The sequence below is a fragment of the Propithecus coquereli genome, unplaced genomic scaffold (assembly GCF_000956105.1).
Source record: "Propithecus coquereli isolate 6110/MARCELLA unplaced genomic scaffold, Pcoq_1.0 Scaffold58, whole genome shotgun sequence".
Taxonomy (NCBI): Eukaryota; Metazoa; Chordata; class Mammalia; order Primates; family Indriidae; genus Propithecus; species Propithecus coquereli.
This window is the reverse complement of record NW_012151729.1, coordinates 1,942,440-1,967,304: the sequence shown is the minus strand read 5'-3', so window position 1 is coordinate 1,967,304 and position 24,865 is coordinate 1,942,440. Positions and strand designations below refer to the sequence as shown.

Genomic DNA, 24,865 nt, shown 5'->3' with positions numbered 1-24,865 from the left:
CCCATAAACCCTCCCTTCTGGAAAGCCTGGTGTTCCCGGCCCTGATGCATTTTCTTCCTTGTTGACTCCTGTGGGAGACTCACCCACATAAAACAATGGCAATGAGAGTTGGAGGATGGGATTGCGTTTTCTAAATCAAGAATTGGAACACGTGATCAAGGAGAGGAATTTTACGACTTATGTATATTTTTATTGATCTGATTCTATTCATTCATTACTCTTTGCCAAAATACTGGTATTTCTGGGACATCTACAGCATGGGGACAAAGTGGTGGAATCATATTTGTAAATGGGAGTGGTTCAGAACACATGGGAGATATGATCTAGGTCTGCAGCTTAAAACCCGAATGTCTGCAGGGCTGGGCAGGTACCTAAATGAGCAGAGGGTCAGCATAAGAGGGGGTGGGGAAAACTGGGGGTCACACATCCACCTGGAAGGAGCACAGGTGTCTCCACGGCTGTGGATTTGGCTGTAAGGAAATGAAGGCTGGAACTGGCCTGACATTCCAGTTTTTTTAAAAGAGAAACTGGATATATTTTTTCCTTTTTTAAAAGACAGGGTCTCATTATTGTCGCCCAGGTAGGAGGGCAGCGGCTATTCACAGCTGTGATCATAGCTCACTATAGCCTCAAACTCTGTGTTCAAGCGATCCTGCCACCTCAGCTTCCCAAGTGTCTGGGACTATAGGCATGTGCAACTGCACTTGGCTCAATCTTGTTTTTTTTTCTTTTTGAGACAGAGTCTTGCTCCGCTGCCTGGGCTAGAGTGAGTGTCATGACATCGGCGTAGCTCACAGCAACCTCAAGCTCTTGGGCTCAAGTGATCCTTCTGCCTCAGCCTTTTGTGTAGGTGGGACTACAGGCGCTCACCACAACGCCCGGCTAATTTTTTTTTGTTTCTATTTTTACTCGCCCAGCTAATTTTTTCTATTTTTAGTAGAGATGGGGTCTCGCTCTTGCTCAGGCTGGTCCCGAACTCCTGACTTCGAGCCATCTTCCTGCCTCGGACTCCCAGAGTGCTAGGATCACAGGTGTGAGCCACTGTGCCCGACCTCGATCTTTTTTTAAATGTAAAATATCTCTCTTTCTTTCTCATACACACACACGTGAACACACACAAACAAATCACCATGCAAGCTAATCAAAATATTTGCAGGAGGTTAACTATGTGTAGTTTTTTTTTTGTATATAAATTATACTTCAACAAAGCTATAAAAAAAGAGTCCAGGTAGACAAATAACAAGGGATATGGAAAAATTCCACAGAAGCTAAAGACTAATTCTATCTGAGGAAGGCTCAGGGCAGCATTCACCAAGGGTGCGATGTCTGAGCTGGGCTGTGTGGACGAAGTCGGGGTTCTTCTCGTCAACCAAGTAGGAAGAGCATTTCATGCTCTGTGGCGTTTTTAGGGAGTCTCAGTGGCTCTGTGTGGCTGGAGTTATGGGTAAATGTGGGGAGTGAGGAAGATACAGACAGGGAGAGGCTTTGAAGGCCTGGCCAAGATGTTTTGACTTTATCCTGTAGCAATGGGAGTGGCAAGGTCAAATTAGTGTTATCCAAGGTCGCTGTGGGGCTCACGTGGCAGACGGACAGAAAGCGCTGGCCTCTACAGGAATCTACAGGAAAGGTTCACGAGAGAGCTGGTGAAGATCCAGAAGGCACTTCGGTCCAGGACTGCAGCCCCGGGGCCAGCCCAGGCCCTGACCTCGCTGGGCTCCCCGCCTGATATAATATGGTAACTACGGTGCACAGCAGAGTGTGGGGTGCCTTTGGGTAGGCGGAGAGCAGTTTCCTCTACTCTTAGCCGGCAGTGTTGTGGTTACCCGGGCCATGGGTTACACCACTTGTTTGTTTTTAAAAAACGTTGCAATACCTTTTAAATCAGAGCCCTGGACAGGATCCAAGGACAGTAGCAAAGACCAGCCCCTGTGACACTTCTTAAAGAAGCAGCTGCAGAGAGAGGGAGGCTTGGCAACCTGGATATCTGGGGAAGCCTGTGGTCAGGCAGGGGTTGGAAACTGGGCAAGGCTGGAAGGACAGCAGCCCCCAGTTTACCCCAGCCCCTCTCTTCCTTCCTCAAGGCACTTTTGCATTGGGAACGCTTGAAGAAGATGAACGGTCTTCTGGACTGCCTTAGAAAGCTAGAAGCAGACTGGTCTAAAGGTAGTGAGTTAAGTCAGTTAATTGTTCACAGTCAGTTATAAATTGAACTCCTTGTTTGACTCTTTCCCCCTTCTCACTACTGCACTTGACTCGTCTAAAAAAGAAAGAAAGAAAGATAGAAAGCTAGGAACAGTGGGTAGAGGCATCCTGGGTTCTGGGGTCCAGCTCCCTGGGATGAAGGACAATCTTTCGGCTGGTCAAATATTCAGGGGTTTGGCTTGACAGAGAATGAGTGTCCCATTGTGTGAGGTACGCAAGCAGAGGCTAACGCTGGTCAGGTATGCTGGAGAAAGTATATGAGGGTCTGATGGAAGAGGGAGCCTGAGGGAATGGAGGTAGGTCTATTTTGATTGGGACTGGAAGGGACCTTTGTTGTGGTCCCTTTTCAGAGGCAAAAGTTATTCTTGAGGCTGGGCGTGGTGGCTCTTGTCTGTAATCCTAGCACTCTGAGGCAGGAGGATAGCTTGGGGTCAGGAGTTCGAGACCAGCCTGAGCAAGAGCGAGATTGTCTCTACTAAAAATAGAAAGAAATTAGCCGGGCAACTAAAAATAGAAAAAATTAGCCGGGCGTAGTGGCACACGCCTGTAGTCCCAGCTACTCTGGAGGCTGAGACGGGAGGATTGCTTGAGCCCAGGAGTTTGAAGTTGCTGTGAGCTAGGCCACGGTACTCTAGCCTTTTTTTTTTTTTTAAAGTTATTCTTTAAAGGAGTGAAGATTGGGATTCAAGAGACTTTCATTCATTCTTATGTACTTGAGACTTTCATTCTTGTAATGAATGTAATGTAAATGTAAAATGGTGCAGCTACTATGGAAAACAGTATGCAGGTTCCTCCAAAAATTAAAAATAGAACCACCATGTGATCCAGCAATCTGACAAAAAGATATCTGCTCTCCTGTGTTTATTGCAGCACTATTCACAATAGCCACGAATTGGAAACAACCCAAATGACCATCGACAGATGAATGGATTAAAAAACGTGGTACATACATACAGTGGAATATTATTCGACCTTGAGAAAGAAGAAAATCCTCCCATTTGTGACCATGTGGGTGAACCTGGAGGACATCAGGCTAAGTGATATAAGCCAGTGGTGATTCCATTTACATGAGGTGTCTAAAAAGTTGAAACTCGGCCGGGCGCGGTGGCTCTGTAATCCTAGCTCTCTGGGAGGCTGAGGCAGGCGGATTGTTTGAGCTCATTAGTTCGAAACCAGCCTGAGCAAGAGCGAGATCCCGCCTCTACTAAAAATAGAAAGAAATTAATTGGACAACTAAAAATATATAGAAAAAATTAGCCGGGCATGGTGGCGCATGCCTGTAGTCCCAGCTACTCGGGAGGCTGAGGCAGGAGGATCGCTTGAGCCCAGGAGTTTGAGGTTGCTGTGAGTGAGGATGACGCCACGGCACTCTAGCCTGGGCAACATAGTGAGACTCTGTCTCAAAAAAAAAAAGTTCAAACTCATAGAGGCAGAGCATGGAATGGTGGTTGCCAGGGGCTGAGGGGAGAGGGAACTGGGGAGTTGTTGCTTAGTGGATATAAAGTTTCTGTCATGCAAGATGAATAAGTTCTAGAGAGCTGCTGTACAACATAGTGCCTATGGTTAATAATACTTTATTGTGCATTTGAAAAATTGTTAACAAGGTAGATCTCTCATGTTAAGTATTCTTACCACAAAAAACAAAATGGAAACAAAAACAAACAAAAAAAGCAAAAGGGCACAAGAAAACTTTTGGTAGTGAGGGACATGTCTATTACCTTAATTTTTGTGATGGTTTCGTGGGTGTGTGCATATGGCCAAAGTCATGAAATTGTTTACATTAACTACGTGCAGTTTTTTAAAAAATATATCAATTATACCTCAATAAAGCTGTAAAAAAAGGAGAGAGACTTTCATTTTGATCCTTGGTTTGCATCGTGACCTTGGATAATTCACATACATTCACTTCTGTGGCTCCCATCCCCCACCGCACGTTTTGCCCAGTACCTGGCATTGGAGTAAGCTCTAGCAAAGATTTATTGAACAAATGAGTGAACAGATGAATTAGTGGGACTGAGTGTGAAGTTGGATTAAGACAAGCGGGTGTCAGAAATTACATTCACAATTGTGCATGCCTGAGCGATTCCATTTTATTCGGGGTAAAGGTCTATAGCTTTAATTGCCATCACCGTCATTTATTGAGAATTGATTATGATGTGCTAAGGTCTTTACGTACTTTAACACATTTCATCTTCTGCACCTGCGAGGGAGGTTGGGTGGGTTCCCATTTCCACTGCGCTAAAGAGGGAGCTCGGGTTTGGGGAGGGTAAATCACTTGCTTAGGGTCATACTCTGGGATTTGAACCCAGGTCTATCAGACTCTACAACTGGAGCTCCAAACCACCGTGATAAATGACTTCGGCTTCTCGGAAGGATCTGTGGCCACAAAGGGTGAAGAGAAAACATCCTACCGCCCGCCTAGGTTCTAATTCTCTGCGGGACTGTTGGGGCACGGCCAGAAGGGCGGAGGTGGAGGAGAAGCAGGTCAGCGCGAGCAGGACAGCGCCCGCGCCAGCACGGGCTGCTATTTAGAGCAGCCCCAGAGCCCCCAGAAAGGATGACAGGGGCGGGCAGGGAAGAGCCGTTGTAAGGGGAGCCCAGGAGCGCGGGGGCTATCTCCTCCCCCGCCCCTGCTGCCTCCAGCTCACCCTGTCCCCTGATGTCTAAATAAGGCGTAGAGGCACACTCCGAGCAGCTAAAAATAAACTTCCGCTCCCCCTCCTGCCCTTGGGCTCTGGCGACCTCCCCAGCCCCATCGGGGCTCCCCTTGGCAGGACCAGCTCTCCGGGGGAGCACGCCCTCGCCTAGCTGAGTCTCTCTGCAAGAAGATCTGGATGGACCAGAAGGCAGGGCGCGTGGGTCCTACACTTGGCTCTGCCCCGACAAACCTGGGCAAGTCCCTCTTTTCTCTGCACCTCATTCCCCCCACATGTAAAATGTGGGCGTTAGAATAATGATGTAAAGCTCTGGCATTTTTGAATGAAGCCAAGATCCCACATTCTGGGGTCAAATTTCACCAGTTTGCCCACTGGGGGTTTTTAGGGTACATCCTGTCCTGCAGACCCACGCAGAGTCTTTTATAAATATCTGAATTAGCTGCCCACCCTTAAAGATTTGGAGAGTTCACGTAAAAATCTGGATTTCCAGCTGCTCTTGAAAAATCAGATGTGGCCAAACTTAGCCCGCGTGTGTCCAGCCACAATGAGCCCGAGTTGGGTGGCGGCTGCCCCCTGCTGGCGAAATGATGTGCTACAGGCGGCTGCGGGGGCGCTCTCACGTTTCCGCCCAGCCCTGCGCTCAGCAGCGGGTGAGCCGCCTGGGGTGATTGCGGTGAGTACTGAGCGCAGGCAGGCAGATTTTTTTTTTTTTTTTTGCATTCCCAGAGAGTCTGGGACACTGACATCGCTTTGCCTGGCAAATGTTTGTTGAATGAGTGAAGTAGACAGCTAATGGAATGCTTTGGAAATCGTAAAGGCCCATGAAGGAGGTTATGAGGATGGTGCTGCTTAGCTGAGATTTGGCGCCAGAGCACTGCCAGTCCCTGTCCTGGAATCCAGGTCCCAAGCTCTACGAAGGGACAAGACCCTCATGCCCTCATCCCCAATCCAAATCCCGAGGGGAGTCGTCAGACTATTAAGATATTTTTAAGCATTGCCTGGACCTCCCAAGACATCACTGGGATTGTCCTTTGTTGGAATATTACTATCAATAGCAGAAACGGCCAGAGGCTGTTAAACCCAAATAATCCTTGAGAGCCACTTTGGTGGCCAGCAGAGAAGCAAGAAAGGAAGGGGAAGGAGGGGAGGAAGGAAGAGTAGAGCAGAACTGTTCAGAGAACAGGGTCAGCCCACTTGGGTTCACCCAGATCCTCTTTGGCGACTCACCAAGACAGACGCTTCTCGGAGTCATACAGAGTGCTGCACGTGGGCTGTCCTCAGACACACTGGCGTCAGTGTTGAGTGCTAAGGCATGATGAGGAGAACCTGGGAAGCACTGAGGCTTTGTCCTTCCTGCTCTGTCTCAGCAGCGGGAGTGGGGAAAGGTCCCCACACAACTTCCTTGGGAGGAAATAGTGACCCCATCTGCATCCCCGCACCTCCCGCCTCCAACAGTGGAGAAAGGCAGTCTTGTGTGGACCCTAGCTACTCAAACTGTGGCACTCAGACCAGCGGCATTGGCCTCTTGGCCAGCTAGTTAGAAATGCACATTCTCTGGCTCCACCTCAGACTTGCTGGATCACAAACTGCATTTGACCAAGATGCCAGGTGTTCTGCATGCACTCTACTGTTAGGAAAGCTCTGCTTTGGGCTAGTGGTTCTAATGTAGGCTGCACATTGGAATCCCCAGGGGGGCTTTTAAAAAGGCTGGTAAGTGGGTCTTGACCTGGGGTGCAGCCTGCGAATCAAAGGCCATGCCTCACTGCACAGAGGCCTCCCAGCTTAGACCCTCAGAACAATGCTGGTGGGGGATGCTGCTGCCAAGGCACCTTCCCCAGCCCTGCCTGGCCTGCCCGACCAGTCCACGCTCTGCTCCCCGGGGCATTATGAGGCTCTTGGGTTTTGGGCTAGTGAGGTGAGAAGGGGGTGGTTCTCCTGTTAGCTCTACAGTCCTGCCCAGAGCTGTGACTCTGAGCTGGGGATCCAGAAACCTGTGCCCTTATCTTATCTCTGCTGGGTGGCCTCAGGCAGAGAAATTTCTGTCCTTCTCTGAACTTCAGTTTCTTTCTCTCTAAAATAGAATAGTCAGAGCCTATCCCATTGGAAAGAATGTCTAGTGTTCCTTCCAGTTTTATACACATATGCACAGATTCTCAAAGTTGAATCGGACCTTGGAGATTATCTAGTTTGTCCTTACCTTCATATGAATGGGGAAACTGAGGCCCAATGAGGCTAAAGGCTGTCTAAAGTCAGAAATACCATCACCATCTAGAGAAAAATTTTTACCAATGAAAACTATTCATTGTCTAGAGCATACTCTTCCACATTATATGTTTCTGATTCTGAGGGCTGTGTGCTTTTTATTGTCCCTGAAGTTACAGATAAATCATAACAATGAAAAATAATCTTTGCCTATAGAAATGTAAATTCCTATCTCCCCCACTCCCCCTCATGGATTTTAAATTGACTTTCTTCTCCTACTATGGAAGACGCCAGTTTTGCCTCAATTTGCACATTTATCCCATTGTTCCTGATCTGTAAATGTGTTTGTACTTGAACTAGTTGTAACATCTTATAGGTTCCCTCATTGAATGAGTTAAATAAAATCTTTAACACCTGTTCATTTTATATCTATATGGAAGTTATGATTTTACCTTCTTTTTGAAAATTCTCTTTTAATAACAAGGATAACCAAAATTTAAAAGCAGATGTCCTGACTTATTTTAGGATTGACGCCTCACAGGGACCAAGTGATAACAAAAATGGGAGATGCGTATCCTGTAGTGGCTGTGGGCTATGAAGAGCCAGGCTCCCTAAAGGGTGGGTGGCAGCTCAGTGTCAATGGACCATTGTCCTGTGGGAATGCAAACAGGCATTTTCAGATTCTATGATTTTTCAGGAAAAGCTGGAAACCCATAATTTAATGAGAAGTCACTTTTTAAAATTATACCTTAGCAACTAAATAAAATTTTCTAGGAAACACCATTCACACAAATCATGTTTGAGGCTTGCATCACCTATCTGTGATCTCTACATGTGACCCACATGCCTGCTTCATACATATTTGAGGTGGTAAGTACTCTTTACAGGCAGGGCACACACACACACACACACACGCGCGCGCGCGCGCGCGCGCGCTCGCACACCAGCCTTTGGATACATGCCTGGTCCCCAATTACACTCACCCCACCATACACAAGCGTGGCTGGTAGGTTGTCCTGGGCCATATTATTCCAAGGCCCAGACCCAGTTACCGCTCCAGGAAGCCCATTGTCATTAATAGTAAGGTGGTAACAATTTCCAGTTTTCTAACCCATCACTTCTAAAACCTGAGTTCTTTAAGGACAGGGTGCTTGTTTTAGTAATTGTCACTTTTACATATGTGTGTGCATATTTATGAATGCCCGGTGCTTTAGATCACTGTATGTCAACCTGGGCTGAACATTTGAATCACCTGGGATTTTTTAAAAAGCACCCATAGCTAGGTCCTATCTCCAGAGATTTAATTGTCTAGAGTGTGGGCTGTGGGTTGGGATTTTTAAAAGCTCCCAAAGGACTGCAGTGTGCAGCCCTGGAACCATGGCTCGGTAGTCTTGACCATGTTTACTTTTCACGTTGGCTCTTTCGCCATGTTTCTCGTTTCCCCCAAGGATGGTCAAAGTCTACCTCCTCAGAGAGTCCTTGTCAAATTCAAAAGGGGCAACCCACCCCCGTCTGCTGTTACTTGAACCTGATTTTCTGTCTTCTGGTATTAATACTTGATGGTGTCATCTTGCTGATTGCTCTTTGCTAAGACCCTGGTCTTAGGGGGGCTGGGGAGTGTGCCGGTGGGGATGGGGCAGGCCTTTATCTTGTTCACTTGCTCACTCTATAAGTGAATGGGTGACTAGCTTTATTATAGTACGGAGTGTGAGAAGTGACCACTGAGAGACCGAATTGAGCCAAATGGTGAGTCTTTATTAGCTGGCCAGCGACTACCCTCTGCACCGCTGAGAGGCAGCAGCGCAGAGAGCAGCCCCGAGCGGAAAAGGTGAGAAGGCTTTATACTAATTTGGAGGGGGCTACCGGACATTAAACATGACATAGTGGAACAAAATAATTACATCATACATTCCCTAGCCACGGGGTCTGGGACCTGCCTCAGACCACCTGCCCAGCCACGTGACTGATTCCAATCTTTGAGCAAGCAAGGTTACAGAAGCAGATAGCGTCAGTTAAGGCAGGGAGCATTCTTTCTTGGGGAGGCAAGTACAGTAAATTTGACTACAGATAGCTGGGGGGTTTTCACAATCAGTTACAAGGTCATTGCTTACAGAGTACAGATTTTTCTATTAGGGCGAGGTTTACAAAGTACAAGCTTTTTACTCTATAGACAGGAATGAGTCTTGAAACAGCATTTTCATAATAACTTTTTATATTTTTGAGGCCCACTACTACAGCTTATCACTGAGAGGTGGTTTCATTATTATTATTATTATTTTAAATCCTTGTTTTGCCAATGAGGAAACCGAGGCCAGAGAAGTTAAGGCCCCTGCCCAGGCTCTCCCAGCAGTAGGTGGCAGGGCCACAGTGCAAGCGGGTCTACCTGACTTAGAGCAAGCACTCTGAACAAGCCACTGTCCCTTCCCTCCTTCTATCGTGGTGGCCTTGGTTTCCAGTTACAGTATCTGTGGCTTTCCAGAATTTCCTCCAAAGCCCTTCATGTGGAAATGCCAACTACTCCAGACTGAAAGGAACGTGCCAGCCCATGGAGAGGTCATCCAAGGCAGCTGGGAAATTTAAGCTTTTACTGCCCAGGGTCATTGACCTCTTGTGTGATGATGGAGTGTGTCTGAGGCTGAGAGAATGGAGTATATAGGAGACAGGAGGAAGTGGGTGATGGGGTAGAGGGGATCGGCTGCTATCAAGATGAAGAAGGAATGATGCTGGAAGGGTCTGCAGCCCCCTTCCTATTTCCCAATGAGGCTCCAGGGCATACCAGTGTTGGCACTGGGCACCCCCCATGCCCACATACACAAGTCCACCAAGGAGGAGAGCCCCATGGACACCTCTCATACCACTCATGGAGCAACCTCAGGGGAAATGAGTTCTAGTTTTGCTTCTGCAATGTGACATCGGACAGGCCCTCTTCCTCTCGGGACCTCGAATTGCACTTGTGGTAATGATGAGGTTGGGTAGAGGAGAGAGGGAAGAGCTTATCAGAACACGAGGATTGTTTGGTAGAGTTTGGTGGATAGTAATGTACCAATGTCATGTTCTTAGTTTTTATGAAAGTACCACGATATCTTAATGTTAACAATGGGGGAAATTGGAAGAGAGTTCTGTACTATTTTTGCAACTTTTCTGTAAACCTAAAATTAATTCCAAAATAAAACCTTGATATAAAAAGAGATGACTAGGTGAGCTTTAAATTCTACTCATGTATTCATTTATTCAACAAAGATCGATTGTCTATCACGTGTCAGGCACTGGGCATACATTAGTGACTAAAAGTCATGATCCCACGCCTTGTGGAGTTTGCAATCCAGTGGTAATTTGGCGGCAATAATATTCTCTCTTTTTTTTTAAAGCAAACCTCAGCTAGCGTAGAAACCTAGCAAAATCTTGGCTGAGGGGTCTATTAGCAGAATCCATGCTCTACCACTTTCTAGCTTTGTCACCTCAGCAGAGCTAAGCTCGCTGTGTATCTGTTTCCTCAGTGCCAAAATAGAGGAAAAATGGATTCCTTCCTAAGTCCTTGGCACGCCTGCAAGCAGTTACTAATGTGAGTTATAATGATTATAATAATTATTAAAAAGGCACAGTGATTCGTAACACGGATACAGGGAAGCGTAGCATGGGCAGGGAGCGTGACATTTCTGTCAAGGACTCGGGTGTGAAAAACGCCGGAACCGCAGGTTCCTAAAGGTCCTTCCTGGGGTGACAGTCACAGCACGAGTTCAGAAACCACAGCCCCGCCCCCGCATTCAGCCACGCCCCTTTCCCCTGGCCCCGCCTACGCCCCTCAGCAAAAAGGCCTTGACACCCCCGCTAGGAGGAGAGCCTGGACAGACAGGAGCAAGGGGCGGAGCCGAGAGAGATCCGTCACCCTCCTGGCCCGGAAACGTCTGGCCCGGGCGGGGCGGGGCGAACTTGCCGGTGGCTGGACTCGGCTTTGCATAGCAATGCCCGGCTTTGCATAAGCAGTGCAGGCAGGCATTTAAAGGCCCGCGGCCGCCACCAGGGATCTTGTAGTTAACTCCGTGCAGATCCATCCTTTGCGATGCAGACCCTGTTGCAGGCTCCGCTGCTGCTAGCCCTAGGCTTGCTTCTCGCTGGCCCTGCGGCCCCTGCGCGCGTCCACCTGAAGCAGGTGAGTGCCCCCTCTTTTGAAGAGGTTGCTTGCAGCCTCCTGGCCCAGCTGGAGGCTGGTGCGGGTCAGGGTGGGATATAAGGGTGGCCGCTGCGTCCTCCAGAGTTGCTTCTCTGCAGTAGAGCCTCCCCATGTCACTAACTATGGGACTCTGATCTATACAAGGAGGGTGGGCTCTAAGGACTTGTTCTACACCCGGGCTGTTTCTGGGGACGTTAATCTCTTTCAAGTCTGCAAACCTGCCCTCTCTCCAGGCGCCTGAAACTGAGCAGAGCCGCAAAACTAAGTCTCTTCCCGGGGCCCAGATTCAGTCATGTTACCCCGCTCCTCCCTGCAACGCCCAGGTCCCGGCGATAAGGCCTGGTGTCTTATCTCTTTCCCTGCTCTAATGCTCTGAGCTCTTCCTGAGGGATGGGTGGCTTTGAGAGCCCCTACAGGCCAGAGGTCCAGAATCGCCCATCTGGAGACAAATATCCAGCCCTGTGAGCCACTGAGAGACCAGGCCCCTCACCCTCCAACTTTTCCCTTCACTTCTCTCTCTCTTTTTTTTTTTTGAGACAGAGTCTCACTCTGTTGCCTGGGCTAGAGTGTGGTGGCATCAGCCTAGCTCACAGCAACCTCAAACTCCTGGGCTCAAGCGATCCTCCTGCCTCAGCCTCCTGGGTAGCTGGAACTACAGGCATGCACCACCATGCCCGGCTAATTTTTTTCTATTTTTAGTTGTTTGGCTAATTTCTTTCTGTTATTAGTAGAGATGGGGTCTCGCTCTTGCTCAGGCTGGGCCCCTTCACTTCTCATTCACAGCACGCTCCAACCTCTGGAAAAGGGAACTTCTGTCATTCTGAGACCTGAAAAAGCCCAGTGCTAGCATAGTGTCCTCCAGATTCATCCATGTTGTTGCAAATGATACGAGTTCCCCCTTTTTAAAAGCTGAATAATAGTCCATCGTGTGTATATACTACATTTTCTTTATCCATTCAATCTGATAATTTCTTTATCCATCAAGTGGCCATTGATGGCCACTTGGGTTGTTTCCATATCTTGGCTATTGTGAGTAATGCTGCAATTAAGTGCCAATATCCCTTGAAAATATTGATTTCAGTTCCTTTGGATATACACCCAGAAGTAAGATTACTGGTTCATATGGTATTTCTATTTTTATGATCTCACTTATATGCGGACTCTAACAAAGTTGAAGTTACGGAAGTAGAGAGTAGAAGAATGGTTACCAGAGGGAGTTATTGATCAAAGGATACAAAGTTTCAGATAGACAGGGGGAATAGATTTTATGGTTTATTGTACACCAGGGTAACTGTAGTCAATAAAAATGTATTATATACAGAAGTTTCTTGACTTACAATGGGGTTACTTCCTGATAAACCCATTGTAAGTTGAAAATACCATCAAGTTGAAAATGCATTTAATATGTCTAACCTACCAAACATCACAGTTTAGCTTACCCCACCTTAAACATTCTGAGAACACTTACATGAGCCTACAGTTGGGCAAAATCATCTAACACAAAGCCTACTTCTTAATAAAGTGTTGGATGTCTCATGTCATTTATTGAATATTGTGCTGAAAGTGAAAAGCAGAGTACTGATTTTCAAAGTTACAGTTTCTGTTGAATGTGTCTCACTTTGGCTCTATTGTAAAGTTGAAAAATCATAGGTGAAACCATCCTAAGCCAGGGACTGTCTGTATTCCAAGATAACTAAAAGAATAAATTTCACACTGTACCCCATAAATGAATACAACTATGATTTGTCAATAAAAAAAAGTCTGGTTCCGTTGCCTCTTAGCTACATAGCCGTGGGCAAGACATTTAATACCTCTCGCAGCAAAGAAGTAGGTCTACGCAGACCTCCTCCCGCCCACCCACCACCTTGGAAATGCTTGTCGGAGAGCAAGGGACAGGGTGGTGTAGGGGAAGGTGGCTAGGACTGAAGGCGGGGAGGCCTGGCTTCCGTCCTCTGTCCCAGTCCTTGGACTCCCTGAGCCCTGGTGGCGTCGTCTGTGAGGGGATGTGATGATGCCAACCTGCATCTCGGACAGTTGTTAGTGAAGGGAAATGCTGTCATGGATGGAAAAGCTCTAAAATCTCAAACAAATAAAGCCACATAAACCTGTGGGCTTGGCCTCAGCCTGTCTCAGAGGCACAAAGTCTGTTTTGCCTGTTGAATGAAGGAGCAAGGACCTCTTGGCCTAATTTGCTGAGAGGATTTGTACCTTGTCCCTGAGTGTAGGTTGAGAATGTTTCTCTTGGCTCCAGGGCTGGCCACTATAAGGTGGAGTCTGGCTAGCGGATTCTAGCCTGCCCTCCGTCCCCATTCTCCTGTAAGTCTTTACTGTGGATGTCATCCCAGACTAGAGGGTCTTAGATTGGCAGTTTTGGAGAGGGCTCAAGACGTCATAGAAGTCACCCAAAATCACACAGCACCCATATCTTCTCTGGGCTCATGTGATTCAGAGGCCTGACCCTGAGACCATGGGCCAGATGGAGGCTGAAATCCTGAATTTCAGTTCCTCTTCTAGCATCTGCTGGTCTTGTGACTGAGAGCTGTGATGAGCGTTAGATATCAGGGGAGATATCTGGGGAGGATGGGCATACAGCAGGTGCTTAATACACTCCATGATGCTGTATAATGGTGCTATGCATTGAACCATGTGCTTTTTTCCTAACAAACTTTTCATTCTGGAATAATTTTAGAGCTACAGAAAAGTTGCAGAGGTAGCACAGAGTTCCCATATACCCCTCACCCAGTTTCCCCTGTTAGCATCTTTTATTCCCATGGTACATCTGTCAACACTAAGAAACCAACATTGGTACATTGCTATTAACTAAGCTCTAGGCTTTATTTGGATTTCACCAGGTTTCTCATTAATTTCCTCTTTCTGTGCCAGGATCCAATCCAGGGTACCACGTTGCCATTGTTGTCATGGCAACACATCATTGTCGCACTGTTGTCCCCACTCTCCTCGGGCCTGTGATAGTTTCTCAGTTTTCCCTTATTTTTCATAAGCTTGACAGTCTTGAGGAGTCGTGCCCTGTATTTTATGTATGCAAACGTCTTACCCTCACAAGAGCTTTGTGAGAAGATATAATTTTGCCCATTTGAAGATGAAGACATTGAACCTCTGTGGGGGGTTAACTTGCTCATAGTGTCAGCTAGTGAGGGGAGCTGAGCTGTACTGTTAGCTCTTGACTGTAATTTGTACCCATATTTCTACCTCCGGAGCTGTGCCTTTCCCCTCTGCCATTTGCTGCCTCTTCCCACGTGCTGGCCTAGGCTGGGGACAGCGAATACCTGGTGCCTGGCCTGGCCATCAGTGGGCATTGCTAAGCCATCACCCCTTCTCGTAGCGTGGGCTGAGAACGAATACTCAACGCAAAGATTAGAATAGTTTTAAAGAAAGAAGTTTATTTTACTTCCCAAAGGGAGGGAAGGGCACAGCATGAAAGAAAGAAAGGAGAAGGAGAAGTACCACCCCAAGGGTAAGGGGCTTGGGGCTTGTACGGGGGGCAAAGGAAAAAAGGTTATTGCTGCAAGTTGATAGCAGAAGGCTGCTGTGAAGTGGCTGCGTTTGTTTTTCCGTTTTTTCCCTCTTCTCTGTGAGCTGACTTATCAGTCTCCCCAGAACGTGGGCTGGTGGGAACTGGAGGAGGTCACACTCTTTCTACGTGCTCAGTTCTTTTCAATTGTTGTAAAAACAAACTCTTAAAGACCACAAGTTAAGCCACAGGTGGTTAGTTAAACAAAAGGGCCATTGTGAGCTGTGATCTTTCTCTCTTTTTGTATTAGATAGTTCGTTTTTCTCCGTTAGATAGTTTGAGCAATGCTATCCTTTCCCCTTCTTTCCCTGATGAGCCCGGACTCAGCTGGCAGAATTCATGGCCACAGGGACAGCCACTCGGGCGCTACCTTCAGGAAACCGCCTTGTCATGTGTTGAATGCCTGGGGAGAGGAGAGAGGGTTCTTTAGCTCCTGTAGGGCACTCTGGATACTTCCCTCAGCCTAGAATCAGTCCTCAGCGCGAATCAGGCTGCCTTCGAATCTGTGAAAGCAGCCCCAGAAAAGGGCTAGTCCTACCCACCCCTCCAGCCCGACTCTTGGTTCCAGGCATTCTTTTGGTTGGCTGTGGCCTCCTGACTAGTTTCTCCCCTTCCAGTCTTGTTCCTTTTCAGTGTGTTCCCAGACATCCATCAGAGCATGGTGCTGTCCTTCAGCAGGGCTGCACGGACCTGTGGTAAGGTCAGCCTCCTGACTCACGGCCTGGGGGGTCCTGCCACCCCTCCCACCTCATCTGGGTCCGTCATCCACTACATCTAGCCCATGGCTTTCTCGTCGTGCCTGGAGCAGCTAAACTTCTTTCTGCCTCAGGGCCTTTGCCCCGGTTCCCCTGCCTGGAACATTCATTGTCTCTGTACTTACGTGGGTGACTCCCCGTCCTGCAAGAGTCCAGCTTAAGTGTCACTTCCCCACCACCCACTTTAAGTTGTCTTTTGTTACTCTCAATGTCACCTTCTGCTCGTTCCCTTTGTGGCACTCACAGATCATGGTGGGTGATATTTATTTCCATTAGACTGTAAGCTTCTCAAGGCAGGGCGGGAACCAGGTCTAATTGTTTACCACTATTGACACAGAGCTTAGCCCTGGGCCTATAATGCTTGCTCCATAAATATTTGTGGAACGAGAACATTGAAGGAAACATTTAGTGGCACCCATCCTGTCCTGCCTCTCTTAGTCATGGCACAACATTTCATTCCACGGAATAGAAACCCATTCCAAGAAGCTCAAGAAAAGGGGAGCTTTATTAGAGATAAACAAGGCATCTCATGGAGCTCATGGCAGGAAGTGGAGGCTGGGGCATCTGATGGCTCCCATTTAGGGAGCCAGCTCATGCTTTGTGCCTGGCATTGGGTTACGAGCTTTACGTACATGCTCTCCCCCTTGCGACAGCCCTGAGAGGAAGGTAGACATGCCTCCAATTAAAAGACATGAATCCGAGGCTCCAAAGTGGTAACTGGCCTATAGAATCACATGGTAAATGTGGCTGAGCTGTGATCTCCACCCAGGTCTGTTTGACTGTGTCTCACTCCAAAGCCAAGCCCCTCACTGCTACGCCACACTGCCCTTTTCGATAGGGTAGGGTGACTCCATCTCTTCCCTTTTCCCTAGTCCCATAGAGCCCTTAGTTCTTGTCCCTTCCTCAACTTCAGCTTGGTCATTGGTCCCAGGTCTAGGTGCTCTGCCCCTAAACTTATGACCCAATGACAGTGCGAAGCCCCACATCCTCAGCCTCTCGTGCCTTAATTCCAAAATCCAGCAGAGAGAATCTGTCAGCCTAGCTGGGGTGAGGTGTCCCTTTTGATCCAGTCAGCGCTGGGTGTGTTGAAGATGGGGTCAGCCTGGGCATGTGGGACTGGCGGGTTTTCTTTCTGAGATGGGGTGTGGATGGTGGGTCTCTCGCAGGTGGCCTGCCGGGGGCTGGGAAAGGTGTGAGTGGGTGAGCAGAGAGCCTGCACAGTGTAGGAAGTGTCGGGATCATGAGACAGGCAGATGGCCCTGTGGGAGTGGGAGTGGGTGGTGGTCACATGGCGTTGGACAAAATGGTGGTGGAATCAGGAGATCTCCTGCGGGGTGCGGAGGAAGAGCAGAAGTGGCTCAGCAGAGGGGTGGAGGTGACTCAGGTGGGGGACATAGCATGAGCAATGGGATGGGAGGAAGAAAGCACTGGTTAGGACTGGGGAAGGCTGTGCACTGGGAATTATTCACCAACAAGTGACCCACTGGGGGTGTTTTCATGTGTCCCTATTCCCTTCTGGGTTAGTTGTCTGCCTTGAGGGTGTGGTTTTGGATGCTGTTCTGTTTCCCACTGTGTTTTGCGTTTTCCATTGTTCCTGGCCTTGGATTTGGCATGGGGTGTGACAAGAACAAGGTCCTGGGCATGGGCTACAGAGGTGAGTCCTCCAGGAGCTTGCCCTCTAGCAGGATCCCAGTACTGGCTGGAGAGAAGAAGGTAGCAGGGAGGTGGGAGGTTGGGGCAGGTCGCCACCAAAGGCGAAGAAGGGGGGTCTCCTGTTTTGAAGTTCCAGGTCTGATATATTCTGCCTTATAGTTTCCAACACACTTTTGGGAGATTGTGTCTTTTGAGTCTTTTAGTTTAGTCCTGCCTCCGAAATGGGTAGGACAAGTATCATCCCAGGTTCACAGGTGTGGACTTACAGACGAGGCTCAGGGAGGCAGGGACCTTGCCCACGGTCACACCACCAGGAGCCTGTTCTGTGGGCTCTTCTGACCTGTGACAGTTGCCTTTGTCAACCTGTCTTTTCTCCTCTTTCTTTGCTGCCTGATTATGCCTGGCCATCCCAGCTTGGTAGCTTCTCCTGGGATAACTGTGACGAAGGGAAGGACCCTGCGGTGATCAAAAGCCTGACTCTGGAGCCTGACCCCATAGTCGTTCCTGGGAATGTGACCATCAGCGCCCAGGGCAAGACCACTGTTGCCCTCAGTTCTCCTCTGACGGTGAGTCTGGGAGGGGAGCGGAGATGCCGTGGGCTGCTAGCAGGGGAACCGAGGGTGAATGCTTAGGGAACGGTGAAGAATTTTAGAATTCTGGAGTTACGGGACAGCACAGGATGCGTAGATTCAGACTCTTACTTGGGGTCATGGAATCTCACGATCATAGGATTGAAAGGAATCTCTGATGTCAGCCCCAACAGCTTCCTGGTGAGGGAAGGGATGACTGATACCTCACGCCTGGTAAAAGCGCCCCAGCCTTGTCTGGAAGCGGTGGCTGATGCTCACCATCGTCTGACAGCTCTGCTTGGGCATTTAAATTTTGTTGCTGCTGTTGTTGTTAATTACAAAACAGGCATCAATTAGCCAGTAATACATACTCTCTTTAGAAAACACAAGTGGTCAAAAAATGAATAGAAGAAATCGCCTGAAATCTCACTACCTAGTGATAACAGATAAGGACTTTTAACATGTTGTAGGATACACGTTGCAACTTTCCGCTATACAATCACAGGTATAACATACATATTTATTTTCAATGGATATATATGAAAATAAGCAGTGCTCCTTGTAAATATCCTCCTGGAATCTGACTCCTAAAGAGACTCATCCTTAGCTATTTATATATCCTGTCAGGTTTTTCTTTACATTTGTGAATATATACACATATATACTAATGAATGGGATTATATGATACGTGCTAGTAAGCTTGCTTTTTTTGGTATCACATTATGTGTTTCATACTTCTTTCTAATGATTAGTAGGTTTACCCAATCATTTTTAACCTAATCATTTTTTTTTTTTTTGAGACAGAGTCTTACTTTGTTGCCCTGGCTAGAGCGAGTGCCGTGGCGTCAGCCTGGCTCACAGCAACCTCAGACTCCTGGGCTCAAGCAATCCTACTGCCTCAGCCTCCCAAGTAGCTGGGACTACAGGCATGCGCCACTATGCCCTTTTTTCTATATATTTTTAGCTCTCCAATTAATTTCTTTCTATTTTTGGTAGAGACGGGGTCTGCTCTTGCTCAGGCTGGTCTCGAACTCCTGAGCTCAAATAATCCGCCCACCTCGGCCTCCCAGAGTGCTAGGATTACAGTCGTGAGCCACCGCGCCTGGCCCAATCTAATCATTTTTAATAGTAGAAATATTCTGTTGTGGACCTTTCATAATTCATATAAAAAATCTGTTATTGGACATTTAGTTTGTTTCCAGGTTAGTGTTTGTTTGTTTTGTTTATTTATTTATTCATTGGCTATTATAAAGATTTTTGTAGAGATTTTTCTTATAATGCATCCTTTTAGGATTTTCTGACTATCTAGATTCAGACTTTTTAGGTCTTCTGATGCATGTTGCCAAAGTGCCTCCCTGTGTTTGAGCCAACTTATCCCCTAACCAGCAACAACAGTTTTGCCTTTTCCATACATTTATTAACACTGAGAATTTTATATAAATCTTTGCCAGTCTTTTATGCCATTCCTAGTGAGCTTAGATGACTATTCATAAGTTTATTTGCCTTTTAAATTTACTTCGGGAATAACCAGTTTATCTCTGTGCATTGCCTAATTTAGGGGTGGATTTAGGAGAAAAATAAAGGCTTTCTGTATATCTGTTGCAACACCATTTATTGTAGTCCTTTACTCTCTAGCTTAAATTGCCATCTTCATACGATGTTCTAACATGCCCTCCAGTCTGTTCCTGGTCCAGATCTATTCTGGCAGTTTTGTCTTAATTATTTGAAAGATTCCTGATTTGGAATCTGTGTCCCTGTAACTACCCTCAGACCTAGCTTAATCACAGCCCCTACCTTACAGGTTTCCCTTGAGCAATACCTGAGTTAATAAATGATGTAGAAATTTCCTACACAGGGCCCAGCACCCAGGACAAGCACAGTACACGTTCGGTCTTGTTAACAATGCAATTAGCATGTGTCTTTCCATGCAGCCCCACTGGCCCAGACACAAGTCCTGGCTACATAGCAGCTCTCAGCTTCCCTGCATTTGCTCCCAAGTCTTCTCCTGGCTGGGCCATTGCATTTTCTTTACTGTTTCTCAAGTGATAGGGGGCCGAGGGACAGAATCATTCCTTATGTCTGGACACTGGACTGTCACTCTGCCAAGGGTCAAAAAAATACCACTTGTATGCCCCCTCTGCTGAATCTGGGCCCCAGGCCTTCTACCATGCTCACTCTCCTGCCACCTCCTGCCTTTGCCACACAGCCGCTGGTGGCATTTCCAAGAACACCAGGATGTGCAGCTGACTTGGAGGCAAGAAGCTGGTGGGCCTCCTCTTCGGCCCTCAGACTGCTTTTCCTGGCTTATTCAGAAGCTATTAAGATGGATTTTATACCTGTCATAAATTTGGGCCTAATTAACTTCTTTTGTCTTTACTCTCACTTTTGCATAGTAAAAATTGACCTCAGATCCCCTCGGCTCCTTCTCTTCCCCCCACATTTCTCTTACTTATATATTTTTCGTCCAGCTCTTTTTTCCTTTCAGGGTACGTGCACATCAACTATTAGATGAAAGCCTCTCCGATGCTTGCTAGGGAGAACAGACGATAGGGATACGAGGCTCTGGGAAGGGAGCCACTTGCCCAGGTCTTGTAGCTAGTTGTTAGCAAGGGCAGGGCTTGTGTGTTTATCTTGCGGTTCCTGCTCCTGAGTTCCTTCTGGCAGGAGGTAGAATTAATGCTTGGTGTGTTTGCAGGGGAGGTAAGGTAAGTGCTCCTGCAGGTTCATTTCCAGAACGTTCCCCTTCCCAGCAGATCCCCTTATGAGAGCTGCCTAGGCCTAAGCACTGTTTGAGCCTGAGAGCTCTGGAGGTCTATGGGACTTCAACCCCGCGTTATACTGAATACAGAGGGGAGGGACCAGCCCAAGCGCATGCAGCTTGTTAGCGATAGAGCCAGAAAGTAACTCAGATCCTCTCTTCTCTGACCTTGCTGTAGTGGAATTTCTTTAATCAGAAGTCTCATCTGAGGCCAGGCGCGGTGGCTCACACCTGTAATCCTAGCACTCTGAGAGGCCGAGGCGGGTGGATCACTTAAGGTCAGGAGTTCAAACCAGCCTGGGCAAGAGTGGAGACCCCATCTCTACTAAAAATAGAAAGAAATTATCTGGACAACTAAAAATATATATATAGAAAAAAAAAATTAGCCAGGCATGGTGGCGCATGCCTGTAGTCCCAGCTACTCGGGAGGCTGAGGCGGGAGGATTGCTTGAGCCCAGGAGTTTGAGGTTGCTGTGAGCTAGGCTGACGCCATGGCACTCTAGACAGGGCAACAGAGCCAGACTCTGTCTCAAAAAAAGAAAAGTAGTCTCATCTGAGACCTAGATGGTTTTTACCCCAGCCGCAGTTTTTAACAGTTGGATGCCCCAGATTCCAGGAGCTGTGAGCGAGATCGGGGATTGCACTGGAACTCCCTTCCCTCTTCTGACGTGCCATGTGGGAGCGGGCATAGTTTATAAGTCCTGCTGCCTGGCCCTCCCTCAAGTTCCAGCCTGGGGACCCTGGTTTTCCTATCCTCAAGTATTGTAAATTGTCCCCGTTTTTGGCGTATATGGTTATTTCAGGCTTTCAGGCCCAATGATGTGGTCCCCCACCTGCCCAAGTCATATTTGTAGTGCCCCCTTTCCGGGGCCTGGGTCAGAGATACAAGTGCCCCTCCCCAGTCTAATCAACGGCTGCTCTTCAAGTCACTTGCTGTCAGTGAGTCTTTATCTGGGGTCTTTGTGTGAGTAGCCATATGTAGGGACCAAAAGGAGAAGTTGTTTTTTTTCCCCAAATTGCAAGAAACTGACTTTTAGGATGTCATAACAGGTAGGTACCTGATTGTCAAGATGGAGAAACAGAGTCCCTGAGAGGGGAAGGGACTTGATTAAGGGCCTCAGCAGGTACGTGCCAACCTAAGGCCAGAACCTAAGAGCCCTACACCAGGTCCCATGCACAGAAGAGTGTATTTAGGCTGTGCTATGGAAGTCGCAAGAAAGTCCTGGAATTACCCAGCCCCACTTGCTCTTCTGAGCCATCCTAGCCAGTAGATTGAGACTCAGAAATGAGTCATAGTTTGTAATCCCTAAATGGTAGGCGTGGCTCCTGCCTTAGAACCATCTATGGACTTAAGTTCAGCGCCCCTCCTACGTCACGCTTGGGCTGGGGGTAGGAGTGGAGGCGAGGGAGGCACTGCCCCCTCTAGACCATGCAGCCCTATGGGGCTTAAGCCTGCCAGGAAGAGCCAGGCAGGATGCTGTCCCCTGCTGGCCCCCTCGGCTGGGTGTTCTTGTTCAGGGCATAACCGGCTCAACCATTTTTATTGGGGTATTGGGGAAACGAGGAGAGGGTATTAACTAAAGAAGAAGATGGGATACAAGTCAGGTGGGAGGCAATTTTTGGATTTCAGACGCTGTGTTAAGTGCTGGGCAGTTACGGTCTCATTGGATGGGACCCGTGCTAGAGGTAGGCACTATGAGATATCAGGCTTTTGAAGATGAGGAAATGGACGCTCAGAGGAGATAAGTAACTCGTGCAAGGGCATAATGCTAGTAAGTGGCAGAACTAGCCTTCCAACCCAGGCCGTCTGGCTCTCGGCAGGGGGGTGGTGGGAGCAGGTTTGGCAGGAGAGAGGAGAGCTGGGAGGGTGCTGTGTGAATGGGGGTGAGGATAATGGGTGTGTGTCAGCAGCAGCTGAGGCCCGCAAGGGAGCAATTTGAATTTGTCCACTCGAGATACAGGGTGTGTTGACTTCTGCCTTCTTTCTGGGCTTGGAGGAAGGCAGCTGATATCCTCCCATCTCGAACTCCTGACCTCGAGCGATCCTCCCGCCTCGGCCTCCCAGAGTGCTAGGATTACAGGCGTGAGCCACTGCGCCTGGCTGGCAACCAATATCCTGACATCTGGGGCAGGTGGAAGACTCGAACCCACAGCCTGAGCCTAGCAGGCTGTGGGGGAATAAGTGCCCCGTCAGCATTTGTCTCTTAGAAACAAAGCCCCAGGGAGAGCGAGCCCGGAGGCTGAGACTCATAGAATGCTAGAACGTCAGAGCTGAAACAGCTCCTACAAATGTGGCTTCCTGCCACAGCACCCACAAGGAATCAGATACTTGAGAGCTTGTTTCCTGCTGCTCTTTCCTGAGAGTTTTCCCTTGATACCTTTGCTGGGGCATGAACGTGGTTCTAAGGAATAACTCATTTGGCACGAGAGTCAACTAACAAATGGTGAGTGCTCAGCACGTGCCAGGAACAGCTGGGACTGTCCGCCTTGAAGTTCTGGCCACTTGTCCCTGTTAGGCTCCGACCTCCAGAACAGGAGGAGAATCATGACAGCATGGAGGTGTGAAGCGTGTTCTAGATCTTCTCATCTAGCTTCTCTCTGGGTGCAGGGGTCCTTCTGTAGCTTTCCCAACTGAGTCCAGGGAGCCACCACTTCTTGGGGTCGTTCCATCTGTTGTAACCTAGCTGTGATTAAGATTGTATACCAATCGCAAAATGATCTCCCCGTAAGTTCCTATTGTTCTTATTTCTGTCTTCTGTGGCTATACAGAGAAAATATGATGCAGGAACGGCCAATGAATCTTGGTAACCAGCTCCAGTCAGTTGATGGTAGCTGTCTGGAGTCCTGTGTAGAAAAGGGTTCTGAGGCCAAGACTGGGCTCAGAGGGAAAGTGCAGGAGACAAGAAGTTCACCAACTAGCAGTTAGATGACAAGTACATTTCAATGTTAGCTCCAATCAATGGTTAGTGACTACCTAAAGAATTCTAGGACTGTGTGTAGTTCAATGAGGGAGAGAAATTCACATTCAGTTATTAATGTCTGCTATGGGCACAGGAAAGGGCCTGTGCCACAATACTGTCATTCTTGGAACAGAATATCGCTAAGGTCCCATTGAGTTAAAAATTCTGTGATTAAAATATAGTGCTGACTTTTTTTTTTTTGAGACAGAGTCTTGCTCTGTTGCCCAGGCTGGAGTGCAGTGGCATGAGCCTAGCTCACAGCAACCTCAAACTCCTGAGCTCAAGCAATCCTCCTGCCTCAGCCTCCTGAATAGTTGGGACTATAGGTGTGAATCACCATGCCCGGCTAATTTTTTCTATTTTTTAAGTACAGATGGGGTCTTGCTCTTGCTCAGGCTGGTGTTGAACTCCTGACTTCAAGCAATCCTCCTGCCTTGGCCTCCCAGAATGCTAGGATTACGGACATGAGCCACTGTACCTGGCCTATTGCTGACCTTTTAAAGAGACACAGAGGCTGGTATGTTTGCCCTGGAATTTACACTTGTAACCTTTTTCAAACTCTTTTTCACCAGGTGGAATTAACGGTGGAGAAGGAAGTGGCTGGCTTCTGGGTCAAAATCCCGTGTGTGGAACAGATTGGCAGCTGTACATATGAAGACTTCTGTGATGTGCTTGATACTCTTATTCCCCCTGGGGAGCCCTGCCCAGAGCCCTTGCACACCTATGGGCTTCCCTGCCACTGTCCCTTCAAAGACGTGAGTACTCAGCGAGGGGACAGCCTTACTCCTGTGACTAAAGAGATGGGGTTTAGACAGGGTTTAGCATTCTCCTCCTGTAGATCTGGATGTTTCTGGATATGCAAGTTGGTATGACCTTTCTGGAATCACTTAACTTTTAGGGGCCTCAGTTTATCCATCTTTGAAATGGGAGACTTGAACTTGGATGTGATCTCCAAGGCCCCTTAGCTATAATAATCTGTGCTCCACAGAGCCATGGCAGTCTCTAACCTTATGTTGCTATTAGGAGAGGGGTGGTTCCTGGCTGTAATCTTAGTGGTGGCTCCAGGAGGGAGATCCCATCAGTAGGCCCCCACTGACTGGTGATCCACTGGCTTTCCCACAGGGCACCTACTCACTGCCCAAGAGTGATTTCACCGTGCCTGACCTGGAGCTGCCCAGCTGGCTCAGCACCGGGAACTACCGCGTCGAGAGCATCCTGAGCAGCAGCGGGAAGCGTCTGGGCTGCGTCAAGATTGCCGCCTCTCTAAAGGGCAAATAGTGGGGCAGCAGCCACAGTAGAATGAGAGGGTGTGAGGAAGGTCTCTCTTCCTCTCTTGTGTTTGCCAAGACCAAATTCTGACTCTGCCCTTCTCCAACTCCTTTCTACAATGAGTCTGCTACCCTCAC

The 24,865-nt window shown here is 48.1% G+C and overlaps 1 protein-coding gene across 1 annotated transcript; it reads left to right on the top strand.

The window, feature by feature from the left end:
• Positions 1-10,991: 10,991 nt before the first annotated feature.
• Positions 10,992-24,865, top strand: GM2A (GM2 ganglioside activator). The gene is made up of 4 exons (XM_012658258.1): positions 10,992-11,211; positions 17,586-17,738; positions 24,032-24,214; positions 24,582-24,865. The coding sequence occupies exons 1-4, from the start codon at positions 11,122-11,124 to the stop codon at positions 24,735-24,737; spliced, it is 582 nt and encodes a 193-aa protein (XP_012513712.1). The 5' UTR covers positions 10,992-11,121; the 3' UTR covers positions 24,738-24,865.

Bases quoted from the DNA above. Each gene is read 5' to 3' on its own strand.
- GM2A (XM_012658258.1), top strand. From the start codon at position 11,122: ATGCAGACCCTGTTGCAGGCTCCGCTGCTGCTAGCCCTAGGCTTGCTT. The intron at 17,739-24,031 runs GTGAGTCTGGGA...CTTTTTCACCAG, and splicing joins CCCTCAGTTCTCCTCTGACG to GTGGAATTAACGGTGGAGAA. The intron at 24,215-24,581 runs GTGAGTACTCAG...GCTTTCCCACAG, and splicing joins GCCACTGTCCCTTCAAAGAC to GGCACCTACTCACTGCCCAA.